Source organism: Rhinichthys klamathensis, unplaced genomic scaffold (assembly GCF_029890125.1).
Source record: "Rhinichthys klamathensis goyatoka isolate OS25496 unplaced genomic scaffold, OSU_Roscu_1.1 h1tg000816l_1, whole genome shotgun sequence".
Classification (NCBI taxonomy): Eukaryota; Metazoa; Chordata; class Actinopteri; order Cypriniformes; family Leuciscidae; genus Rhinichthys; species Rhinichthys klamathensis.
This window is the reverse complement of record NW_026607203.1, coordinates 12,797-35,621: the sequence shown is the minus strand read 5'-3', so window position 1 is coordinate 35,621 and position 22,825 is coordinate 12,797. Positions and strand designations below refer to the sequence as shown.

General features: G+C 37.4%; 1 protein-coding gene across 2 annotated transcripts; it reads right to left on the bottom strand.

The window, feature by feature from the left end:
* Positions 1–12,659: 12,659 nt before the first annotated feature.
* Positions 12,660–21,106, bottom strand: ehf (ets homologous factor). Of its 2 annotated transcripts, none has more exons than XM_056243618.1 (9): positions 20,931–21,106; positions 17,726–17,834; positions 16,553–16,810; positions 15,443–15,499; positions 15,251–15,310; positions 15,036–15,104; positions 13,808–13,837; positions 13,430–13,625; positions 12,660–13,332 (listed from the first exon to the last, which is right to left on the bottom strand). In XM_056243618.1, exons 2-9 carry the CDS (start codon positions 17,823–17,825, stop codon positions 13,233–13,235), a joined length of 870 nt encoding a protein of 289 aa, XP_056099593.1. In that variant the 5' UTR covers positions 17,826–17,834; positions 20,931–21,106; the 3' UTR covers positions 12,660–13,232. The 2 variants fall into 2 exon arrangements, with proteins under 2 accessions (XP_056099593.1, XP_056099594.1); XM_056243619.1 differs by having other exon boundaries at positions 15,251–15,307.
* Positions 21,107–22,825: the final 1,719 nt, after the last annotated feature.

Sequence of the window (22,825 nt, the reverse complement as noted above, 5' to 3'; positions counted from 1 at the left end):
AGTGAAGCCTTCCACACAGATAAGACCCGCATTGTTTGTTGTGGTTGGTGCGGCTGTATGAACGACGTCTCAACGGTCCAATCACAGATTGCGTGTAACAGCCACACCAGCCAATCATGTTGCAGGAGGCGGGACGTGTTGGTATACTTGCTGCTGAGGGTGATGGATTATGTAGTCCAGAAAGACTATTTAAAATTCGTCCAAACCTATAAACACGTAGACAACTAAATAAATAAATTTACATCGAGACTTAACCTTTGCATGTATGAATTATGACAACTTCAGTCAGGATTTTGTTTCCATATGTGTTTGTAATGCTCTTTGGGCATGAAAAAGAAGATCTGAACTTTTTTTTTCTTTTTTTTCTTCTTCTTCAATTATTTTCAATACAGATGTTTCCCTTTTCTTTCCTCTTTCTAATTTATGTCTATGGTGTTATTGTATTGTGCTATTTTGTCATTTTACTATTTGTTTTATATGATGCAGTGGCTGTATTTTTGAGCCCAAGACAAATTTCCCTCTGGGACAATAAAGTTAGCCTTAACCTTAATCTTGGTTTGGAGAAAAAAAATCCACATACAACGGTTTGATGGCAGTGAATAGGATGATGCACTAGTGTCCACTGTAGTGGTTAAAGGTCCAGTGTGTGATTTTTAGCGACATCTAGCGGTTCGGTTGCGAGTTTACACTAAGGGCTCAGCCCACCGCTCACCCCTCCCTTTCGAAGAAGCTACGGTGGCTAAAACGGGACAAACATCGTCGTCTGAGACAGTAGAGAATAGCCAGTGTAAACCAAGTTTCTGTATCACAGTCCATTATAAACCACATCATGGATAAAGTTTCAGGTGAGGATCAAGGGTCTTAATACATAATATAACAATAGTAATCAGCTGATTGTCTCATGAACGTAACCAGCACATTCTCCCCACATAGCAAACCCATAATACAGCGAGGGAGAAGAACCACATGAAACTATGCAACTATATATTTTTTCTAACAGGGTAGTAAAAGTTTAGCTGGCTAATATGAGCTGTTACTGTGGCTGAGCGGGTTAAAGCGTTAAGCCTTGTTTAAACTCGACGCGTCCGCATGAGCACAAAGGTGCGTTCGGCAAAAATGACGTGATTGTAACAGCGCGCGCTAGACACTAGACACACTTACTACACACACAATAGGCTTTTTTTTCTCTGATTTTGGAAACTCGATCGACTTAAAATGCTTCCAAGATCGACGGGTTGGTGATTCCTGCAACTGTTTTACGGTCAATGACAAGAGTAGCCTACTAACCAGCTGTCTCACGAACTTAACCAGCACATTTATCCCCACATAGCAAAGCCATAACACAGCGAGGGAGAAGAATTAAGTTACATGAAACAATCCAACTACATATTTACACCACTGACAAGGGAAAAGTCACTACTCACGGTGTTTATGACTAGCTTCTTCTAGCTTCCTGCGGCTTCTCTTTCAAGTTAGTGAGGAAACGCGCTCTGTAGCGTTGTTTGTTCGCGTTCAGCTACTGTAGAAACATGACGTCACAATATGGCGACCTTCATAGAAGGGGATTCCCGCGCCTATGTAGATATAAATGCCTCATTCTAAGGTAATAAAAACATTACGGTTTATTAAGTAAGTTCTTTATACACCACTGAACACATAGTTATGGATGTCATATTGCATTTCTGTTAATAAATACTCAAAAATGTTACACACTGCACCTTTAATGTGCAACTGTGCAATTAAAACCCATACATACGCAAGAAATGGCTTTTTGAATGGCTGTCCACTGTAGTGACCTCTATGCATGAAATGGTTAAAGACAGCTGCTAAACAGGGATTATCGGTACTCTAAACGATGTCACGCGTTTTTTAGGCCAAAACATACAGCAAACATCTCCTCACTATCCGCTAGCTGGCTGTCCCCTGAACACACTGTAAAAACGCAGTCTCTGCAGACAGCCCAGGCTCCACAAACAGCAACAAAAACAAACTGCGGCAACCCGCTCCACGAAACAAAAATAAACAGTGTTCCAGCCAATAACCGACAAGAAGGGTTTGGGGGTGGGGTTAGTGCGCACGCACGAAGGGGGGTACGGAGGAGAGAGAAGCATGAAGAGGGAAGTTAGAATTATATTCTCTTTAAGTTTGATATGGCCGACACATGACCAAAGAACACGACGTTCCGATGAACAGATTGCAAAAATGCAAAGAAGAGCGAAAAGGAGAAGGAACGCGCGAAGTCCCGAATTGGAAAAGCCTTCGAAAGGTGGCGGGAACAGGTAGCTCTGTGTTTGCTGGACAGGTGGGTAAATCCAGTTTGGGTTTTTCTAAATGGACGTTCATGTTCGCCTAACAAACACAATGATATAATTAGCTAGAACAATGCAGTCAGCGCTAATTTTGGTGAATAAGTTACAACAAACATATAACGTTAGGTTTCTAGCAGCTAGCTATCGATCTCTATTGTAAATGATCAAGCAAACTCACAGTAGGGCGACGGTTTGTGTGAATGATTGTTTTCACCCACTGTTTGTTATGAATTTGAATGTTCATTCATAGCCTATTGACAACTTTGACTAAATTTGTTTACGACGGAGCCGTTGTTTATGCTCACTGGGAAACGCGAAGCTAACGTTATCTTGCTAGTATTGCGTCCTTGTATGGGAGCTAAAGTTATAACCTCAGGTGGCGAAACGTTTTATCGTGTTTTTCTGGCAATGTTTCTCTTTTTCTGCATTCTGTGCTGCATTATATGAGCATTTATCTAAATTGGCGACGTTACACCTTGAATGAAGTATCAGTAAAACTACAGGGGGAGGGGACGAGATGAGGAGGAGGTAGGGTCTAGCTAGCCTCAGTTTTGTTTGACAATGCTTCGGACGTCAACAAGAAGTGAAGTCACCCGACATTGCTTAGAGCACCTTTAAATATACTGTCAAAAATGTTTTGATATGTAAGCTAAAATATTTGATTAATGTGATGACAGAATGCAATAAAAACACGTTACATATGTTGAAACCATAGACTGTAAAAAAAGGTTGAAACATAGGCTAATGTGTCATGAGTGACATTTCCCTGTTTTCTTTGAATCCCATTTGCATGTTTAACATGTTTTTATTTTTAAGGCACTCGGGCTTATGTAACAACTTCTTATCTAGAGTGTTTTACCAAAGAGAAGTACTCTAATCTATTGTCTTTGTTTTCTGGAATCACTTGAGCAAATTATCTATGCCGGAACAGTTTTGAGCTTAAATTTAGACACCTTAAAAAGCACCAACATGCAAAACCTGCTAGGACATATTAACATATTTAACACAAAAGAAAAATACATGGAAATGTGCAAAGGTTTGCATTTACCATAAATTAAAAATGTATCCCCAGTGGATGGAGTTTTCTTTGTAAATTAAATGGAAAACAAGTTCGATCATAAAGATTTCAGGTCTATTTTTGTTTTTGAATTTACATGAACTGCTGCAAAAAAAAGAGTATAATAATTTCACAATCTGGCAGATATGACTAATGTGTGATTCTTGTGCGTTTCTACACTGACCTCTAGTGGATGCAAATGGAACATTAGCGTAGCTCTCTTGATCTGACTGTCACTGATAAGAATAGGTCATGACTCTAAATATGATTTTTTTTTAACATTGACAGTAAGTTAAGGAAACTAATTTAAGGGAATCAAGGCCATGGTTTCATATTGACATAGCCAAATCTGGTTTAACCACAACAAACCACTTCCCCATTAAAGCTTTGTTTACACTTAAGATAGCTGAACATCTTAGAGTGATTAATCGATTCATTCATATTTTCTCATTGGAGGAAGTTCCCATGGGTCTTTTTACGTGTATGACATTGTTAATTGTGTTTCTGGGAATATTGCCTTTGATGTAACACTGACAGCATGATCTATACATGTCTAAATCAGAATATGGATTATAAGTTAATCTGTGATTATAAATTAAAATCACAGAAACAATGGCCCTCATTTATCATTCTTGCGTAGAAACGGGCGTATATGTTGGCGTAAGATTATGCTTACACTCCTCTCACCGCCTGATTTATGAAGCTGTGCGTACCTTTGAAATCCAGGTGTACGCAATACCTGCCCTTGATAAATCCCGCGGCTGAAAACGATCGTCATTAGAATAACACGCCCCTATATATTCAAGTCTCCGCTTCCCCCACGCCCTCATTTTACGCCATGTACACACGGAAGACGGCACAGAAAAGAAACTTCTCCGACGTGGAGCCGAAATGACCTATCGCATTATTTTACGGCTTTATGCCACAGCTTCACTTCCTGAACTTCAGCCAGCCCTTTGTTTCCTGTCTGTCATTATTGGACAAACTGATTAATCCAGGTGTGCCTGGCCTCAGTAACAATAATCAGGCACACCTGGATTAATCAGTTTGTCCAATAATGACAGACAGGAAACAAAGGGCTGGCTGAAGTTCAGGAAGTAGTGAAGCTGTGCATAAAGCCTATTAGCATTCAATTTCGAATCACGTCACATGTATTGGGGTGTACAATAGTGATGATAATGATGATGTGATGTGGAGTACCATTCATTCACATTAATAATTGCATGACAATTTGTAATATTCTTCTTATTATTATGATTTTTATTATTAATGACGCTTATTGTTATTTAGAAGAAGAACGTCGTTAGTATTATTTGTATTATTATTATTATTTAAAAGAAGAAGAATGTATTTTTTATTATTTTGTCAAGTCTGAATTATTTTTTGGTCATTGAAAGCCTTTCATTACCGAACCCAGTCCGTGCGCACCTGCCGGGCCAAACCCTGAAACGTCAGGGTAAAGCGCACAGGCTCGCAACTGAAGGAATACATATGGCTACAAATCAAATGCTTTGGTGAAGTCACACAAATTAAACATTGAAGTCCATGTTGCACAAAAATAAACACTGAAGTTTATAATTACTATGTTGTTGTTGTTGGTCATAATATATCATATCTTTTAGTTTTTCATTGCGTTTTGTGGTGTTAGGAATTGTTTTTCTGCGCATTTCCGCACTAACTCAAAACGTGCCTACACCACCTCCTGAGCTGGCGTAGGATTTGAGCATGCCGTACGCCAACGTCCATATTGATAAATCTCAAAGTCACCGTGGTTTTGGGTGTACGCCAGGTGTACGCTGGAAATTTGGTGTACGCACTTTTGATAAATGAGGGCCAATGAAACGAGTTTGTTTTCTTCTTAAACACCATAAGGCTTCTCTGTAAATGCTTGCATGCTTTCAGCAAAAATTTGTATAAAAAGATTGACATACCCTGCCTGCAGATTTAACATGACTTTATATCCTCTGCCAGAGCTTAAAGAGATAGTTCACAGAAAAATAAAAATGAGGTCATCATTTCCTCACCCTCAAGTTGTTCTAAACCTGTATTAGTTTCATTGTTCTTCAGAACACAAAAGAAGATATTCTGAAGAATGTTAGTAACCAAACAGTTTCTGGTCCCCATTGACTTCCATTGTATTTTTTATATTTTGATGCTGTGCGTTCACTTGCCGATATTCATAAAATAATACCAAAGTGACAAATTGAGAAGAAGAAATGCAACATTTGATCAAATATAATATCTCATAAAAGCCTGACAATGGGGCTCCAGTTCTTTGCCATTTGTTAGAATTTTTGTGTGAAATAAAGGCATATTTGAGTCATCCTGACATAAATTGTCCCTTTATATAACTATTTATTTAACTATTAAGTTAAATAACACTGCTTGTCATCTCAAATCTGCTGCGGACTGAAACAGAAAAAAAAAAAAATCTTTCACACATACTTCGCAGCCAATGTATTTTCTTTCTTTTTGTTATAAACATCTGAAGACTTACTGATGACTCGTATTAATGGATTACATTTGTCTGTTCCATCGTATCAAGTTCAGCCAAGTGTGAACGCCAACCTTTGTGTGATTGTCTCAAACATTTATGTGACACACTTAATATGTGTTTCTAGTGTATTATGGTTACCGTCAAAACTCTGTTTGGGTGTCTAGCTCAAGAATAACAATACAAAAGGGAAACATTTGGTCCACTCAATCTCAAAAGTCTTGAGAAATTTGGTTCACTCAAAGTCATAGTTTCAGTCGCATTATTGCTTTTCAGAACTTTACGTCACATTATTATCAGCCTTTCAGGAAGGAAGAAATACCTTTGGTCAATTTAGTACTGTCGTTTTTGTTTCTGCTTATGTATAATCATTTTTGATTTTCCCAAAGATTCTGGACCAGGATATAAGTAGGCCTGGTTAAAGAAGATATTTGCATGGTGGGTTATGCCTAGTACGCAGGGGAAACCCCTCTCAGTGGTATGAGGCTCTTACAGGAAACTACAGCTTCTCTGCACAGGTTTCACCTGTTCGGTGTGTAATCACTTGTCGTCATGAATTAAATTAAACAAACAATATGTTGAGTTTCTACGTGAATGGGATGAGTTGTTTTTCTCACAAAAAATGCAACAAATGTATATGAATAAATGTTACTCTATTGCATTGTTTAGTAATTTATATAAATATAAAGTATATACAAAACGGTTAATTAAACACGTGTGATGCCGGATCAGGAAGTATGCCTGAAAAGCATATTTGACATATCAAGTAGCCTAAATATTGCATTTATTCATGCAATGGCGCTCTCCACTTTTATCTGCGTCACTCATCCGGGTCTTAAATGTGTGTTTTTTGTGTGTGTGTGTGTGTGGCATTTTCTATCTTTCTATCAAAACAAAATAGCCTTGTAACCCAAACGGTTTCTTTCGAAGAATTCTTTCTTATGAATTTGAAAAATAATGTGAAGCAGTAAAAGTGAACGCGTGCAGTTGTCGGTAATTTACATTTAGCAGACGGTTTTATCCAAAGCCACTTACAAATGAGAACAATAGAAGCACTTAAACTAACAATAGGACAACAATATGCAAGTGCTACACTGTTAAAAAATTATTGTGATTTTAACGGTAAAAGACTACAGTGATAAACTGTTAATTGGTTTACAGAAAGTTTCCTTACTATATACGGTAAATAACTGTGATAGATCTAATGGTACATTTAATGTAATTTTACTGTAAAATACCATTAGATTTACAGTTTTTGGAAGTGAAAAAGAACAACTCATTGTATAATTTACAGTGAAAAACCGTAAATTGACATTCGCACAATTCCCTGCGTGACACTTCACATTTGATGTATTTTTGTTGAAATAATGTTTCTTCATAGTTTTTTTAGTTTTTTTCTAATCAGTTATGTACATTAGGGTTTTATGTTACATGTAATGTTGTTAAATTAGTGTTTATTGCATTTTTAAAATTTCTTAATTTAATCACAACTCCAAGGTTACTGGCTGACCTTGATGGAGTTATGGATGACGAGCAGTGTATGGAATAACGCCGTTTAAAAGAACGGCGTTAGGTAACGACGTTATTTTTTCAGTAGCGGGGTAATCTAACTAATTACTTTTTCCGTCGTTACAACGCCGTTAACGTTACTGGACGTTAAATGCGGTGCACTATGCGTTGATTCATGGGCGTCAGTTTGGTTTGAAATGTGTGGGGGACAGAGACGCATTCGGAAGTGCACTTTCAGAAGTGCTGGGTACAACGACGCAATATACGTAAATATACGGTTAGTAAAAAATATACTAATGTCATAGAACGGATACCTAATACAAATAAATAAAACATATCCAGTTAACTAGCAGAGCATTCATTTAGTTCGCTATTAAATAAGAGATCTAGCGCTTAAATCTGTTGTTTTTGAGATCCAGCTGAGCGCTCGTGCTGCTGCGATCAGTGTCATGGATACTGTTGTTCTCTTGTGGCTCGCGGCGCGCGCAGTCTTCGCTCGGACGCGCGCTTCAATCTATCGCCGTTGCGGAGACTATTCATTCCGGTGAAATCACAAAATAAAATGCACACAAACGTGTCCCTGCTTGATCTAGATATATATACAGCTATATCTAGGAGCTAAAGTTCAATCTTTAAAAGCACTCCATCTTGTTAAACTGTTTACTTTTTTAATGAAGATAAAGAAATACAGCAGCCTATGTCTTCCAGACTATTTATCTCAGGTTGTTAGAGTTTGTTTGATTTATTTAATTTGCTACAGTTACTGCAAACACACCTTATATTATTTAAAGTTTACTTTTGAAGAAAATACTTGAAGTACAGAATGTCTACCAGACCAGTTGTCTAACATTGGGAGTTTGATTTATTTAATTAAGAATTTGTAGTTTAAAAGTTTACTTTTGTTGTGAACAAAACACTTGGAAGTACAGGTTGTTAACTTGACCAGTTGTCTCAGGTTGAGAGAGTTTGATTCAATTTGCTAGAGTTAAATGCACTTTATATGGTGTAACTGTTTACTTTTCTTACAAAGATAATACTTGAGGTGCAGGATAAACCACTTGCTGTCTGTCGACGTGCAATAAATATCGAAAGTTACGCACAAACACCTGTCTGTTCTACTCATTTCAACTGACTTGTGAAAACTGCTAAAAAAAAATCCAAATTCTTTGACATATAGCAACTTTTTTTTTAACAGTAACGCAAATAGTTACTTTCCCTGGTAACGAGTTACTTTTATTATAGAGTAATTCAGTTACTAACTCAGTTACTTTTTGGAACAAGTAGTGAGTAACTACAACTAATTACTTTTTTAAAGTAACGTTCCCAACACTGATGACGAGCCTAGCTGAATGGAGAAGTTGCAGTGTAGTGTTAGGTTGGCTGGGACCACAAGCAAATCTGTCTTCGCAAGGTTTAGTTGAAGGTGGTGGTCCTTCATCCAGCCAGACATGTCTGTCAGGCAGGCTGAGATGCGAGCAGCTACCGCCGGATCATCTGGCTGGAATGAGAGGTAGAGTTGTGTGTCATCAGCGTAGCAGTGATAGGAAAAGCCATGTTTCTGAATCACAGATCCTAGTTAGGACAGAAGCAGAAGTTGTCCAAGCGGGATGTTAAAGTGGAGAAAAGAGTGTGAGTTGCACTGTTAGTATATCTAGTGTTGAGAGCTGATCAGGTGGAGGAAGTGTGGATGAGACCAATGAGGATAGGCGAGAGTGAGCGTAGGTTTCGCCGAAAGGTGACCTGTTGAGTTTGTGTTGTGTTCTGAGGTAGGTTGAGGTTGAGCGTGAGGAGGAAATGATCTGAGGTGTGCAGCGGAGTGACCAGCGTATGGTCAGTGGAGCAGTAGCGCATGTAAATTTTTTTGAAACATTTAAAGCTCAGCTAAAAAATGTAAACTTTGTCCTAATTTACTCACCATGTTAGAAACATTTATGACTTAGGCCTACTTTATGGAGCACTAGAAGAGAAACTATGAAGAGAAATATGCGGCTGGTTGTTTTCTTTCATGCAGTTAAAACAGATGGAAAACCTTCAAATAGTCAGATTTACCAGCTATATTCAATATAGTCATATCACACGACAGATTTATGTGAAGGGAAGCTGAGAGATAAGATGGATCCAGACTACACAGAACAAACACAAAGCCTCCCCTGATCCAAAATCAGCTGATATAGTCCCATCTGCTGCCACTGTTATCTGGCATCACTTCCTTGTTCTGGATGTTGCATCTGATGATCAACCTGCTTTAAATATTGAACCGTCTGAGTAAAACACACATGGCGCATTCAAATAGGTACATAATCAGTGTAGTATCAAGTTCAAGCATGTAAAACAGAATGCTAATGCTATCTTTTGCAAAGGATAAAGGTGTGTTCAGGGTGAAATTGGATGAGACGTGCAAGTGTGTGAGCTGCAAAAATAATTTTAAACCAGAATTTTGTATTTCTTTCCAGTAAAAATATCCTTTCATGCATGATAAATGTGCTATTTATATAAACATATATCTTGAATTAAGTTTCCAAGTACTAATAAGTAGGTATAAATGCTTTCAATTAGATTTAAAGTGAGTCTTTATTTGTATTTAGATCACACACTCTTGCATATGCAATAGTTTTTCTGCCGCAAAATAAGAATCTGTCGTGTATGTGGTCAGTGACCCTGGCCCAGCTCTGAATTTATTAGCACGTCGGCCTGTGATTTGGCCGAGCAGCGTGTTGCGACATGCACAGAACAGCTGGCCATCTTTCTTTTTACATTTTTGCTCATTCCAACACCAGACAGTGTGAAAGATGAAACGCTGTCAGACATACCATTCATTTTCTCTATCACAGCCTCTCTTCTCTCCATGCCATGGCCTTTGAGCGTAGTATCCATGGATTTCATGTGGAAAAGTTGTGTTTTATGTGCAGAAGCTCCATGAATTAAATCAGGCTTTCTCATGTTTTGTTTAAACCAAACGCTCCTTTCATAATCCTAAACTGTTCACCAACACCACTATGAGAAAGAGGAAATAACAATATCAACAACAATAGACCAAATAAAAAGCAATTCAAGATGTTGTCATTGACCCATACAGCTAGTTACCCTAAATAAATTGGCCATAATTATTATTTTTTTCAACCTTCACAGACCCTTCACTAGCAGGTATAATAAAAGCCAAAAATAATTGCATCATAAATTCTTGTAACTCTAAGGTTATGAAATCAATTAAAAATCCAAAATGCACAATATTTTTACAACATCTTTGATGATAATTTTGATGATAATTTCAACATAATACTTCATTTAATTTATTAATATTTTAATTCGCATAAATCAATACTTTAAAAAAAATAATTTATTAGGTAACGCATTATGGAATAACATGAATGAACAATAGTATATTTTTAAATGAATAACTATAATAAAATGTTATTAAAAATTGAGTAATGTTGGACATGAATTTGTAATTAATAAAAAACGAACAAACATTAAACTAGATTAATAAATAAATATGAAATAAAAAACATACAAAATTAATATTTCATTTCAGCTTACCCCAGGAAAACTTTCTCATTTTTATTTAGTTTAAATAACTGATACTAAAACTAAAAAAAAAAAAAAAAGAAGCTATTTAGACATGTAAACTAATAAAAATGACAAAAACAAAAAAATTATTACAACTTTAAATTATAAAAATTATAATGAAAACAGAAACTATAAAAATAAAAACTGATTCAAACTATTAATACAAACTATAATATAGTATCTTAATGATTCAAATGAAAATATTTAAAGAAAGTTTTCTGCTTAGGCCGTGCAGTTCCTCCTCAGACCCCCAGGGGTCCCTGGTTTGAAAACACTGGTACTAACGCATTAGCAACAAAACGCCTCAACCAAAGGTTTAGGATTCACGGTTAGAGAAACTATATAGTCTTAAGTGGATTATCTTGAAATAATAAACTTGTTGACAAGCATTTTTCACTCCACCAGCAGCGCTTCAGTTATTCCCGTTTGCAGCTCCGGTGTCTTGTTTTACAGGTCCTCTTCCATGATAGGAGCCCGTTTTCTTTAGTTGGAGATAGGGAATGGAGAGATAACACAACCATACAGTGACACATTTTGTGGGTGTGGATAAAGATAAGGATTAAATAAATCAAAATAAATCCCTGTGAAATCAGGTTTATGAAGAGAACCATAATACTCCAGAAAGTGATGGGACAGAGTTGGAAGGTGAGAGAGGGATTTGCCTATGACAAATCAGACAGGAAGACAAAGAGTGAGGCCAGGGAGTGTCGGCGGCTCTTATCTCACGGAGCAGCAGGGAGCCGTTTATCTATTGTCCGGAGGTGGCAGCACTGTGGCCGTGACACGCACGATGGAACAATTAACTCGCTGGCATTTCGTCTTATCTAACATAACTCAGCACTGACAACATCTTCGGCCACAGCTGCTGCAAATCATTAGCTATCACTGCCATCCGAGCAACAAAAAGGAAAATAAAAGACTTGCTTTGACATCCAGCATTGTCCCCGTGTGTGAAGGGATGAGCCGTTCCCAAACTCTCCGGGACATTATTGGCCACTGGTTCAATCAGGTTGAAATTCATCTTCTATGTATAAGGCAAGTCTTTTAGAAAGTAGAAAGATCTTTGTCTAAGGGCCCTATCATACACCCAGCACAATGCGGCACCAGGTGCGACTCAAGCCTTTTTTTGCTAGTTTCAGCCCAACGCAGTTATCATTCTCACGTCCTGCGCCACGTTAATTAAATAACAAATGCATTTGCGCGCATTTGCGCCCATTTGTGTGCCCATGGGTGTGCTGGTCTGATAACGATGTGTGTTCAGGCGCATTGTTGGCGCGTTGCTATTTTGAGGCAACTGAAATAGACTGTGCAGTATTTTTTTTGTTATTTAAAGGGTGATATGCGCGGTGGGTCCACCACTCTGCTTATTACACACACAGGGAGCACAACTCCCTTACGTTGAAGTACATTTTACAATGTTGAAAGTAACTTTAATCTTTCTTGCATTCTTCGGTGTGTTCACAACTTGAATTTTTATATATATAATATTTAGGATTCATGTAATTCATAGAATGTTTAATTTTCACCAATTAATATGAAATAAAATTTTGCCATCTGCAGGTTAAAAGTATTTTTTTTGTGCCATATTGGCTAAATCTGGCAAAATGTATCAATCATTGTGATGTTAATTAATGTGTCCCTCACAAATAAATAAAATGCATACAAAATGACTGAATTAAATGTTCTGTGTTCTCCCCCAAGGAAATAAAAGCTTCATTCAGTGTTTAAAAAATTGTTTTATTAGTGTTTAATTGCAAAATGCACAGTCTATATACAAGCATTAATAAAAACTTGAAATTGTGTATTTTTGTGGTTCATGATGTGTATTGACAGTCATATCAATAAAGACCACAACCTGCAATTGTTAGTGCTTTTTTCCAGTTTAGTCCTTCATTTCAACTCCTTTGCTGTTTTACTATGGTAAAAGTCTACTCAGGGAGTTCATTCTACTTACATTCAAGACAAATTAAGCCATTTAAAAGCCAAACTGGAGTCGTCCTCGGGATATTTCTCATTTTCAAAAGCCGGTTAAATAGCTTTTCACAGTAAATATTCAAAACTGTTACGCTTTAAATTCAAATTCATAAAAAAACATTGGTATATTTTTAATGTAAACAAAGTGTTAAAGAGCATCTAAAAATAGTCAAATAACAGCAACAAGGTGACAGACGAGTACACAGTTATTATAAACACAACATCATAGTCCCATTTCTTAAAAAAAAAACAAATATAAAGAATGGCCATAATATTATAAATAAGAGTTTCACTTGAAAGCTACATGTGAAGACAAAGTCCTTCACTTCTCAGACTCTCTCCAGCCTCGAGCGTTTCGGCCAAACTTATAGACAAGTCTACGTCCATCCACCCGTTCCAGGATCTCTCGTTTATAATAATACCTTTGGAGGTGAAAACAGAGAGAGAGAAACATGTGAGAAGCTCGGAATACTGATCAGAATCCTTTAAAAAGTTGCAGAACTCCAGGGAAGATGTTACCTCATGGCTCGACTGAGTTTCTCGTAGGTCATACTGCTGTTATTTTTCTTCTTGCCCCAAAGCTGAGCCACAGCTTCCGACTTAAGAAAGCGGAAAACCCCTTCGGAGCGATCCTCCCATTTGATTAGGCCAGGGTTACGCTCGGGGTTCAGGAGAATGTCTCGGATGAACTCCCACAGGTGCGTCCCACGAGGGTCTGTTGAAATATGAGATTGTGTGAACGTAGAGAATGAGAAACCAAAGGAATCTAAAGCAGTTTAAAAAAGCACATCCACGTGCCAGAGGTTTCGGTATGTGCTGCTGTCAGTGAAGCTCAGAACACATTAACAGAAAAAAAACCCTTTAGGGAAGTAATATATTAATAACCTGTCAACTTACTGTGTCTTTTGACTTGTGACCGTTTGGGATCTGAAAGGAGAAAATGGAAATGAAACCATATTTATTAAAGGGACATCTCACATTTCTTTTTGGATCAAGAAACTCCAATAACTATGAATAATAACTCCAGTTTTGGCTTTAAAATATTTTATGGCTTTCGAAGACTAGTGCACGAGTCATATGAGCTGCGTCCTAAAGCTTAAAAATGTTGCCTTTGGAGGATGCATTCCAAGGTAGGAAGGCAATAAGGCATGTCTCCTGAGATACCTGAGAACAATTTTTGAAGGCAGCATAGATGTATCCTTCACTGCCTTTGATATCCCACAATCCTGTGCGCTCCATTCTGTGGAACAGTTGGTGGTCAGATTGTGTGTAAATGTAAATTTTTGACCAACTTTTTCCACTTTTGTTGTAATTTCTAGCGAGAAATTAGTACTGTAGTAATGTAATATACTCTTAGTTATCACTAAAGCTCTCTCCATTTTGTTGTAGAATAGATCATCAAACCTCAGAAGTCTGTCCAAAATCCGTTCCGTGAGATACTTTCATGGGCAAACGCTGCTTGCAAAGTTGCAAAGCTGCCTGATAGGGCAGTGAGGCAACAAGTCAGCTGCCTAAGCGTTTAGACACAGCCATGGGTTCGATTCTCAATACCGGCTGGAAAACGTACTGTAGGTTGGGGGAGTGAATGAAAAGCGCTCTCTTCCACCCTCAATACCCACGACTGACCCCCTCAATTGCCCCCCGGGCGCCACAGCGAATGGCTGCCCACTGCTCCGGGTGTGTGTCCATGGTTTGCAGTGTGTGTGTGTTCACTACTCACTGCTCATAATGTGTGTGCACTAACTTGGATGGGTTAAATGCAGGTCATGTCACTTCACGTCACTTTAAGGGTGCTTTGATGACCTTTTTGTAGTCCAGTTAGTATTCATTCCAATGTAATTGTATTATAACTATGAACATTAGTATGTACATTAGTATGTAAAAATATGTATTTGCAAGCGAGTTAAAACAGATCTATTTATACAATAAATACATTTTTATCTCTTAATGCATTCCCTTGGAATTGGACCCATAACCGTGTTTATACACTTAATAGATTTTATATGCATCAGGATAATTGAACAACAAATATAAGCATTACCACTATACCATACCATACCATGATACTGGCATAGAGAGGAAGTAATACTATAGCTTTAGGAGAGTTCAAATTAAGATCATTTACCTGGGCTTGAGGGAGCCGGTGAGGTCAGTGTGATGTTGGGCTGGAATGAGCTTTTGATATCAAACAGTTCTGAGGAAAGGGGAAATTTGACAATATTGTCAAACCATCAGATTAATATGTGCATAAATAAACACACTTCATCTTGTTTTCATAGGAAACATGTAAATCACAAAAAAAAAAAAAAAAAAAAAATCATCAATGGATTTCACAGGTACCTGAAGGGCTGTAAAAGCTGGGTTCTTCCTTGAAGGGGAGGATTGAACATGGGAAATCTGCTGAGGAAATTTAAGCACTTGGTCACAAAATTGCGACATGAGAAGTCTACAATTCTTTCAAGAGAATCGGATCGAATCAGAACTTTATGGATTAAAACGAAATCAAAAGCTTTTTGTAATTTATTTACTCACCATCTATTTCTGTTTTAATGTCCCCTGGTATAAACATATCTGTTTGACCATACTGACCTGTGAGACATTAAGAAAAAAAAGAAAAAACAAAATGAGTGTCTAAAAATGTCTTCAAAACAGAGTGCATGTTTTGCAACGACTATCATCAAATTTCCAAGTCATTCCTGCATCATGTTGTCTTAAACCAGTTAAACTTGCTGGCATGGTTCTCACATGTCACCTCTTTAAGTTTTTCTGGATTTTATTAGGTTTAGTAATACACTGTAATGGAAACTATCAAAAGTATAGACCTGACTGTTTATGCACCTCTTGGTCTTTTTAGCAGCACCCCTCTGGATTCATTATACTATGGAAATTTACAATCCATTTCACATATTTGTTTCTCTAAAAACAATTTCATGGGAATATCTATGGGTGAACATTTCCAATGAACTATACCAGAATGAATCCAAGAGGGACAAATGCTCAATGGCTGGACTTACCAAGCTCATGCTTGTGAGATTTCACTAGAACAAACACAAATTTTTCCACAAAAGAATGCTTCTGTTTAAAATTGGGATCCCCAAACGGCAAGCTCTGACAAGGATACTTGCTGCCAATTATACCACTTCATTTGAAAATTATAAAACACACCGTCATATTATTTTTGTTGAACACTCAATGGAATGTTCAATGTTCCTGAACTACCATCCTTTTTTTTGTTGTTGCTATTTTTGGCCTTTCTACCTTTATTTTGATAGGACAGTCAAAGAGACAGGAAATGAATAGATATACGAGAAGAGAATGGGATCAGGAATTGACCACGAGTTGTCATCTGATGTAATTTGGCACCATGCCCAAGGCTATGGATCCAACCTGGATTATCATCCTTTATCTGTCTTGAAACAACATTCCTATAGCAAACAATCGAAAGATAAACCCACACAACCGCAACTCTTATCCCTACCCCAAAACCATAACGTACTCCGTGTCAGAGGGAATCAAAGGGAAACTTCTGATTGACAAGAAGACCTAACCCAAACTCAACCCTTAAATCCAACCGTAACTATCTGGTTGATCAAGGACCAACAAGGTTGTTGATCCAGGACCATGTTCTAAATGGCATCTTACCGTTCCACTTGAGGTCAGTCAGGCTCTGGAAAAGTATAGAACCTACGGATCCGGCCGCCCGGGTGAAGTCTTGGAAGCTCATGTTGCACAATTGCCTCCCGTCAAAGTCAAAGTTCTGGAAGGGAATGCTGGTGGCATCAATTTGGTGCATGTCCAGCATCTGTTGGAGCCATTCCCACACCTGGTACTTGGTCCAGTTCTGTGGGTGATGATCCTGAGACCAGAGCCGGCTTGTGTAACCGGATGTTACCATGGAAACTGGGGATGCAGAATAGTTTCAACAGGATTTAACAAATGTCTCTACTGAAACCTTGTTTATGCTGGTTGGTCAAGTGGACCAATACTGTCACATTTGACCATTTTAGTGAAGACTTTGTTTTACCTAGAGTGCACCGGATAAAACTACTAACTGGAGTAGAATGAAGTGAAACGTTTCTATGCTGGTTAGGACCTGTTCAAGCTGGAGGATCAGCACAATTATGGTGTTTCCATCTGAGTTTGCTGGTGAAGTTGGTTGACGTCTTTATTGTAGCAGGTTGACTAAGGAAGTCTTACTGGTTTAGCTACAGCATAGGTCTTCAATCCTGCTCCTGGAGACCCACTGACCTTCAATGTTTATTTCCAACCTGCTTCCACAAACCTATGATTTTCAAGCAATCATGAAGACCTTGATTAGCTGGTTCAGGTCTGTTTGATTAGGGTTGGAGCTAAACTCTGCAAGATAGTGGGTCTCCAGGAGTTGGGTTGAAGGTATCTGAGCTAGACTGCAGGACAGTAGCATCACATGTGGGGACCATCAGATCCATAACATAATATATGCTGTTGAACAGCTAAACAAGTCTTTTCAGCAGTGGTGAAACTAATATTCACCGAAGAAGATTCAGTTCCACACTGTAAAAAGCATAAAAAGTACCTCACACGGTTTCTAGATAAGCATGAATCACTTTCACTATCTCTATCATGGTCCCCTGTGCATGCAACTGATAACCTGGTAACTCCAGCAGTGACTGCTAGAGTAAATGATTAACCTGCCAGAAAGAGTCTCCGCTGATTAGTGATAAACGAAACCTACAACATAAAATCTTAACTGGAATTACTGGATGGCAGAATAACCAGAAGTGCACCTTCTTAGACTCCTTAGTTCATGGTGTTTCAGATGAAAAAGAAATTTACCATCAGCACAGTTGTAGTGGGCCATCCATGAAGCAGGTAGCTGGTTGTCGATACTCACAGTAGCGGGGATACTCATGACACCGCTGGCCTGAATGACCATGATCCAGTGCTGTTGAATACAGGATATGAAAAAGAAACTTTACTTGTTGCCTTTATTCACCCAATGTAACTTTGAAAGGTCAACATGGACTAGAATAGTCTAACTTAGCCTCGGACATAAAGTTGATGCCTTATAGCTTGTTCCTGGTGGAAATCGACCCAACAACTGATTTTAGCCCAAAGCCTTATACTGCACCTTATACTGAACTCCTTACAGCACACTTGACAACATTCTTGTTATGGTAAACATACATGCAGCATCACAAATGGACATCTAATTAAAGTATAGACGTTATTCTAGTTTTCAGGTTTGATCAGGAAAACAAAGGTCTTGTATGTACAGAGGGGTAAAGGGAGGGGGTGAAAGTTGTGTGGGCGTCCTTCGTGCTACATTCAACCACACATGCAGATACATTTGCACAGGAATGTGTTAGTGTATCTAACTGCTTTGCATACATAAAGATCCACCTGTCCTTCAGTTAAACAGTTAGATCAATGGTACAGTCATACCTTGTACTTGTGTCAGCATTATACAAAGCACTTTTTAAAATCATCTGTCGATGTGAATGCATTTGTGTTGTAAGTTCCAGGTTAGCTGAAAACTACAGCACAAGTTTTTGTTGATGGCGCAAGAGACATGTTGATTATAAATACACTTTTAAAATACTAATACAAAAGTATTTTATGCAATATTTGTATATTTTATGTATTTTTATGCCTGAGTTTACACTGTTAGCTTAGCATAAATTCAAAAGAAGACTATTGTAAGTCGCATAAGAAGTGCTATTTTTGTAGTGCACGGACTTGCTATTTCTGTAGCTGCTTCAAATCGTTCCGTACGAGGTTCCATGATGTTGCTTAATGACCTATTGGATTTTCTAACTTTATTTGTGGGATCAAATGAGAAAAATAAGATATCATTTTATTTTCACTATAAGTTTCCTTGCTGCAAAAAAAGACATTTACTGTTTAGCTCCACCAAATGTAGACGAATCAGGATGCTGCTCATTTGCATAAAGAGAAACCTTTCTCAGCTTTGTTGCATTGCTTGACATTGCGAATCATATCATCAACGTCAACTTTTGCTCAAGTTGTTATGTCCGGTTGTTTTGACGCTTCGAGACGCTATTAGTGTGAATGTCCACTTACAAAGAAACCTAAATCTATAAAATTAGATAATGGTCATAATCATACAGAAAATATGTATGATATGAACATGGGGTGAAAACATAATGCTAAACATGTAAATGTTGGGAAAAAAACCCTCTTTCGTTTTTTGGTGAATTTGCCAAAAACAAAACAAAAAACGATTCAGCAGGGTGCCAGTAGCAATGACTATATAATCAATTATTTACATAGAGTTTATTGACTTCCAGGGAAGGCTTGTAAACCTGTTTAGTTTGATTTCTTAGTCAACCGTAGAAAATTCTTGTTTATGCTAGTGTATAATGCTGTATGTGAACAACCTGTGTTATCAGCTCTGCTGACATACCTCCTACTTGAAATCTGACCTATATTTGTCTTTTTATAGATCCAAAGATGACCTAGCACATCATTTTATGGAATGTTTATAAAACTGGGGGGAGCTATGCTAACAATAGGCCTAGATAATGTTCACACCTAGAGCAAATAAAGGATATTAGAAACTTAGCATTTGTATTGTCTAAAAAAACTTCAACCAGAGCTTAGTTAAGCTAGCTAAAATTAATCTAAATGTTTCAATGTTCCTCCCACATTACAATTATTTATTCAAGTTGCTGCCTGAAATATTTAAGTACATTCAACTTGGATGTTTAAGTCATTTCAACTTAATTTACATTAAACTGGCTTAAAAAATTAGTTGAATCTTGTATCACATAAATAGTTGAAAAGTGCTTTGTTGAGTTAAAGCGATGTAAAGACATATGTTGTCAACTTATTGATCATATACATTTACAGTGTGTAAGTTGCTTAAAAAAAATAGTAAGGTAAAAGTAATTACTAAAATGTATAAATTAATTTGTGAAGCACAGAACTTTCACAGATCCCAGTTTCCTATTATGAATGGATATTCTGTATAATTACAATTTGTTTAACATAGTGAGTTGAATCTACTTTTTTCAACACATAGATCATCCAAAAATCAAATTACTAATGAATTGCTCTGTCTCTTAACTGGAAAATCAGGTTGCCAGTTTCTTTCCACTATCATGAAACCCATCTGATGTATTCATCCCAGACTGGTGTGTTACTATGGTGATGTCTACTGTAATGTATGAGGAAAAGAAATATCTATAAACGCATCTATTGGTGTTTATGACATTTCTTACAGTGACTGACATTTCCTTCACCTGTCATTTACAGCGCAATAGGGGGCATTATTTACACTCAATTTGGATGCGTTGTTTACAGCATGCAAAGGGTTTCCCAGTTACACTGGTGCCCTAAAAGTGTTTAGACACTTTCACACTTAAACATTTATGAATGTCAGTGCATTACATAAAAATAATCAAACCAAATGCCATCTGCAACAAATGATGCTTTTCATAAAAGTAAATTCACCCCTTCAAGCTATTTTAGCAATTTTTTTCTACAACTGGTCCCAATTTTAGTGGATGCATAAAGTCGGTTCCACTAAATTAGCTTTAACCGCAAAGTGTCCAAATAAATTTGAACAGTATATCGTTATATTGAAAACCTTGCTTAAAAAAAGATTATTGACTTCTAAGAGTTTGGGTTAACCCAATATTCCTCCACTGAATAAAAAAGAAGTTGCCTTAAATTTTTAAGCACAACCAACTTAGATGTTTAAGTCATTTCAACTTAAATTACATTAAACATTTTTTTTTTTGAATCGAGTACAACTTATTTTGATGAGTTAAACGTGATTCTATGTTAAAAAAAAAACTCAAGAGTTTTGAGAATGTTACACGTATAACATGTTTAAGCAAATGTTGAGAGAGTAAAGGCAAAAAAGGCACAAAATTCACATTTTTATATACGACTATTGATTGTCGCTTGTTAAACTGAATTGTTTTGCATCATCTGAGACCATCACTGAATTGCATGAGTGATTGAAACCTGTTCTGCAGAGAATCAAAGATAAATAAAGTGTCATATTGCTCACCAGAGATGATGAATGTGATCCAGATGGACTGCTACTTGTAGAAAGTTAAATGTCTTTTTCTTCTCTCTCTAAAGTTTTCAGCGTCTGTATGGGAGAGAAGATTTGAGTTTAATGGAGAGACTGCGTTGTGTACCTGTGACAAAGTTTAGGCCTGCCAAATTCTGTGACGGAGTGTGACCTCGTTCACCAATGAGGATTTTTATTCCGTCTACTTCCTGTTGCTTTGATTGGCTTCTTTCATGTCAGGTTGGTTACTAGGTATTTGCATAGTGTAAGAAAGGTACTGTTGTAGCAAGTCACTTTCAATATGAACACACTATCAGTCTCTCTCTCTTTCTCTCTCGCCCACACACTCACCCACATGCTTCAGCAATCCTGCCAGTAATTAATCTATTGATGTTTAACAAGAACCGAACTATCCAGTCGTCCTTTTTATTTTAACGGTTTTTTTTCTTTTTCTAAGGGTAAAAATTAATAACAGAGCCTGTAAACAAAAATCTCACAAAGCATTATTTTCATGCCAAATAAGCACATAACCCTGCCAAAGATTTCTTTTGAATCCCCAATCTGTAAATTTAATTCAGTAAAACGGGATTGTTTTTGGCATTACTGTAATAAGAATTTTTTTTTAAACAATACAGTAAAAAAAAAAATGCTAGTGGTCCTAAAAATAAGTTGATTATGCCATTTTTTCTTTTAAGGTGACGTTGTTACATTGTACTTATACTCAAATAAGCACTTATTTAATATTAATATTAATTAACTACGTTAACTTACTATAGAGTTACGGCTAGGGTTTGGTTAAGGGTTAGTTACATAATTTACTGTTATTACTTGTAAGTACATGTAGTAACATGTAACTACGTCACCTTAAAATAAAGTGTTACCATTTTTTTCTTTTGTCATAAAATATGATCTTATAGCTACCGAGAGCTTTCCTGAAATTCTACACAATAGCCCCTTTCACACAGAGATTCCGGAAAATACACGGATAAAGCGACCCGGGATTTGACCCGGGTTCGTTTGATTTTGGTTCATTCACACTGCCAGTGATTTTCCGGAATCAGAGAGTGCGTTCACACACAACCCGTAAAATTCCCGTAAAGACACGTGACATCGATGTGACATGTAATGTCTCAGCAACGTGTATAGTTTGCTTATGAGCTGCGATTTCTCTCTGGAGAAACCACGCTTGTGCATTTTTTTCTCTGATTCGATCATAAACTAGCGCATTACGTACCGTTTCACTAGCCTGCTTTCACTTCACTTCAAAAAGATTTGAGTTTTGTGTGAAAGTCATCATTACGTCATCATTACGACACGGCATTGGTTACGGCTTTTGTTCACACAGCGCGCGTTCCGGGACTGATCCCGGCAATGTTACTATAGGTCCCCAACCCGGCATCGATCCCGGCATCAATCCCGGGTCGTGTTTGCGTTCACACAGAAGGCGTTCTGACAATTTCCCGGCAATTTCCCGGGATCAACGCGCTGTGTGAAAGGGGCTAATCACTTTAGGTTCACTTGTTCAATTGCTTTTTCACACAAATATCTAATCAGCCAATCCCATGGCAACAAATCAATGAATTTAAGTCTCATTCAGACTGTCAGCCCATAACATAAACAGAAGCTAAACCGTATTTTCTTGACGCGCGAGAACAAACCTCGCTGGTTCTTGCGGAAGCTCGAACGTGCTGTGAGTTGATGAATCTTTGTGTGTGAATAAAAGCCTAAAGTCAATCAGTTCATCATATAAAGTGACCGAGTCAAACCACTCAATTCATATGGATTAGTTTAACGATCTATTTATGAACTTTTTGAAGCGTCAAAGTGGTAGTTGCGTAGTCAATGGGAGGGACAGAAATCTCTCAGATTTCATTAAAAAGACCTTTATT

Bases quoted from the DNA above. Each gene is read 5' to 3' on its own strand.
- ehf (XM_056243618.1), bottom strand. From the start codon at position 17,825: ATGGTCATTCAGGCCAGCGGTGTCATGAGTATCCCCGCTACTGTGAGT. The intron at 13,838-15,035 runs GTAAATGATCTT...TTCTCCTTTCAG, and splicing joins ACCGGCTCCCTCAAGCCCAG to ATCCCAAACGGTCACAAGTC. The intron at 13,626-13,807 runs GTAAGTTGACAG...ATATTTCAACAG, and splicing joins GTCACAAGTCAAAAGACACA to ACCCTCGTGGGACGCACCTG.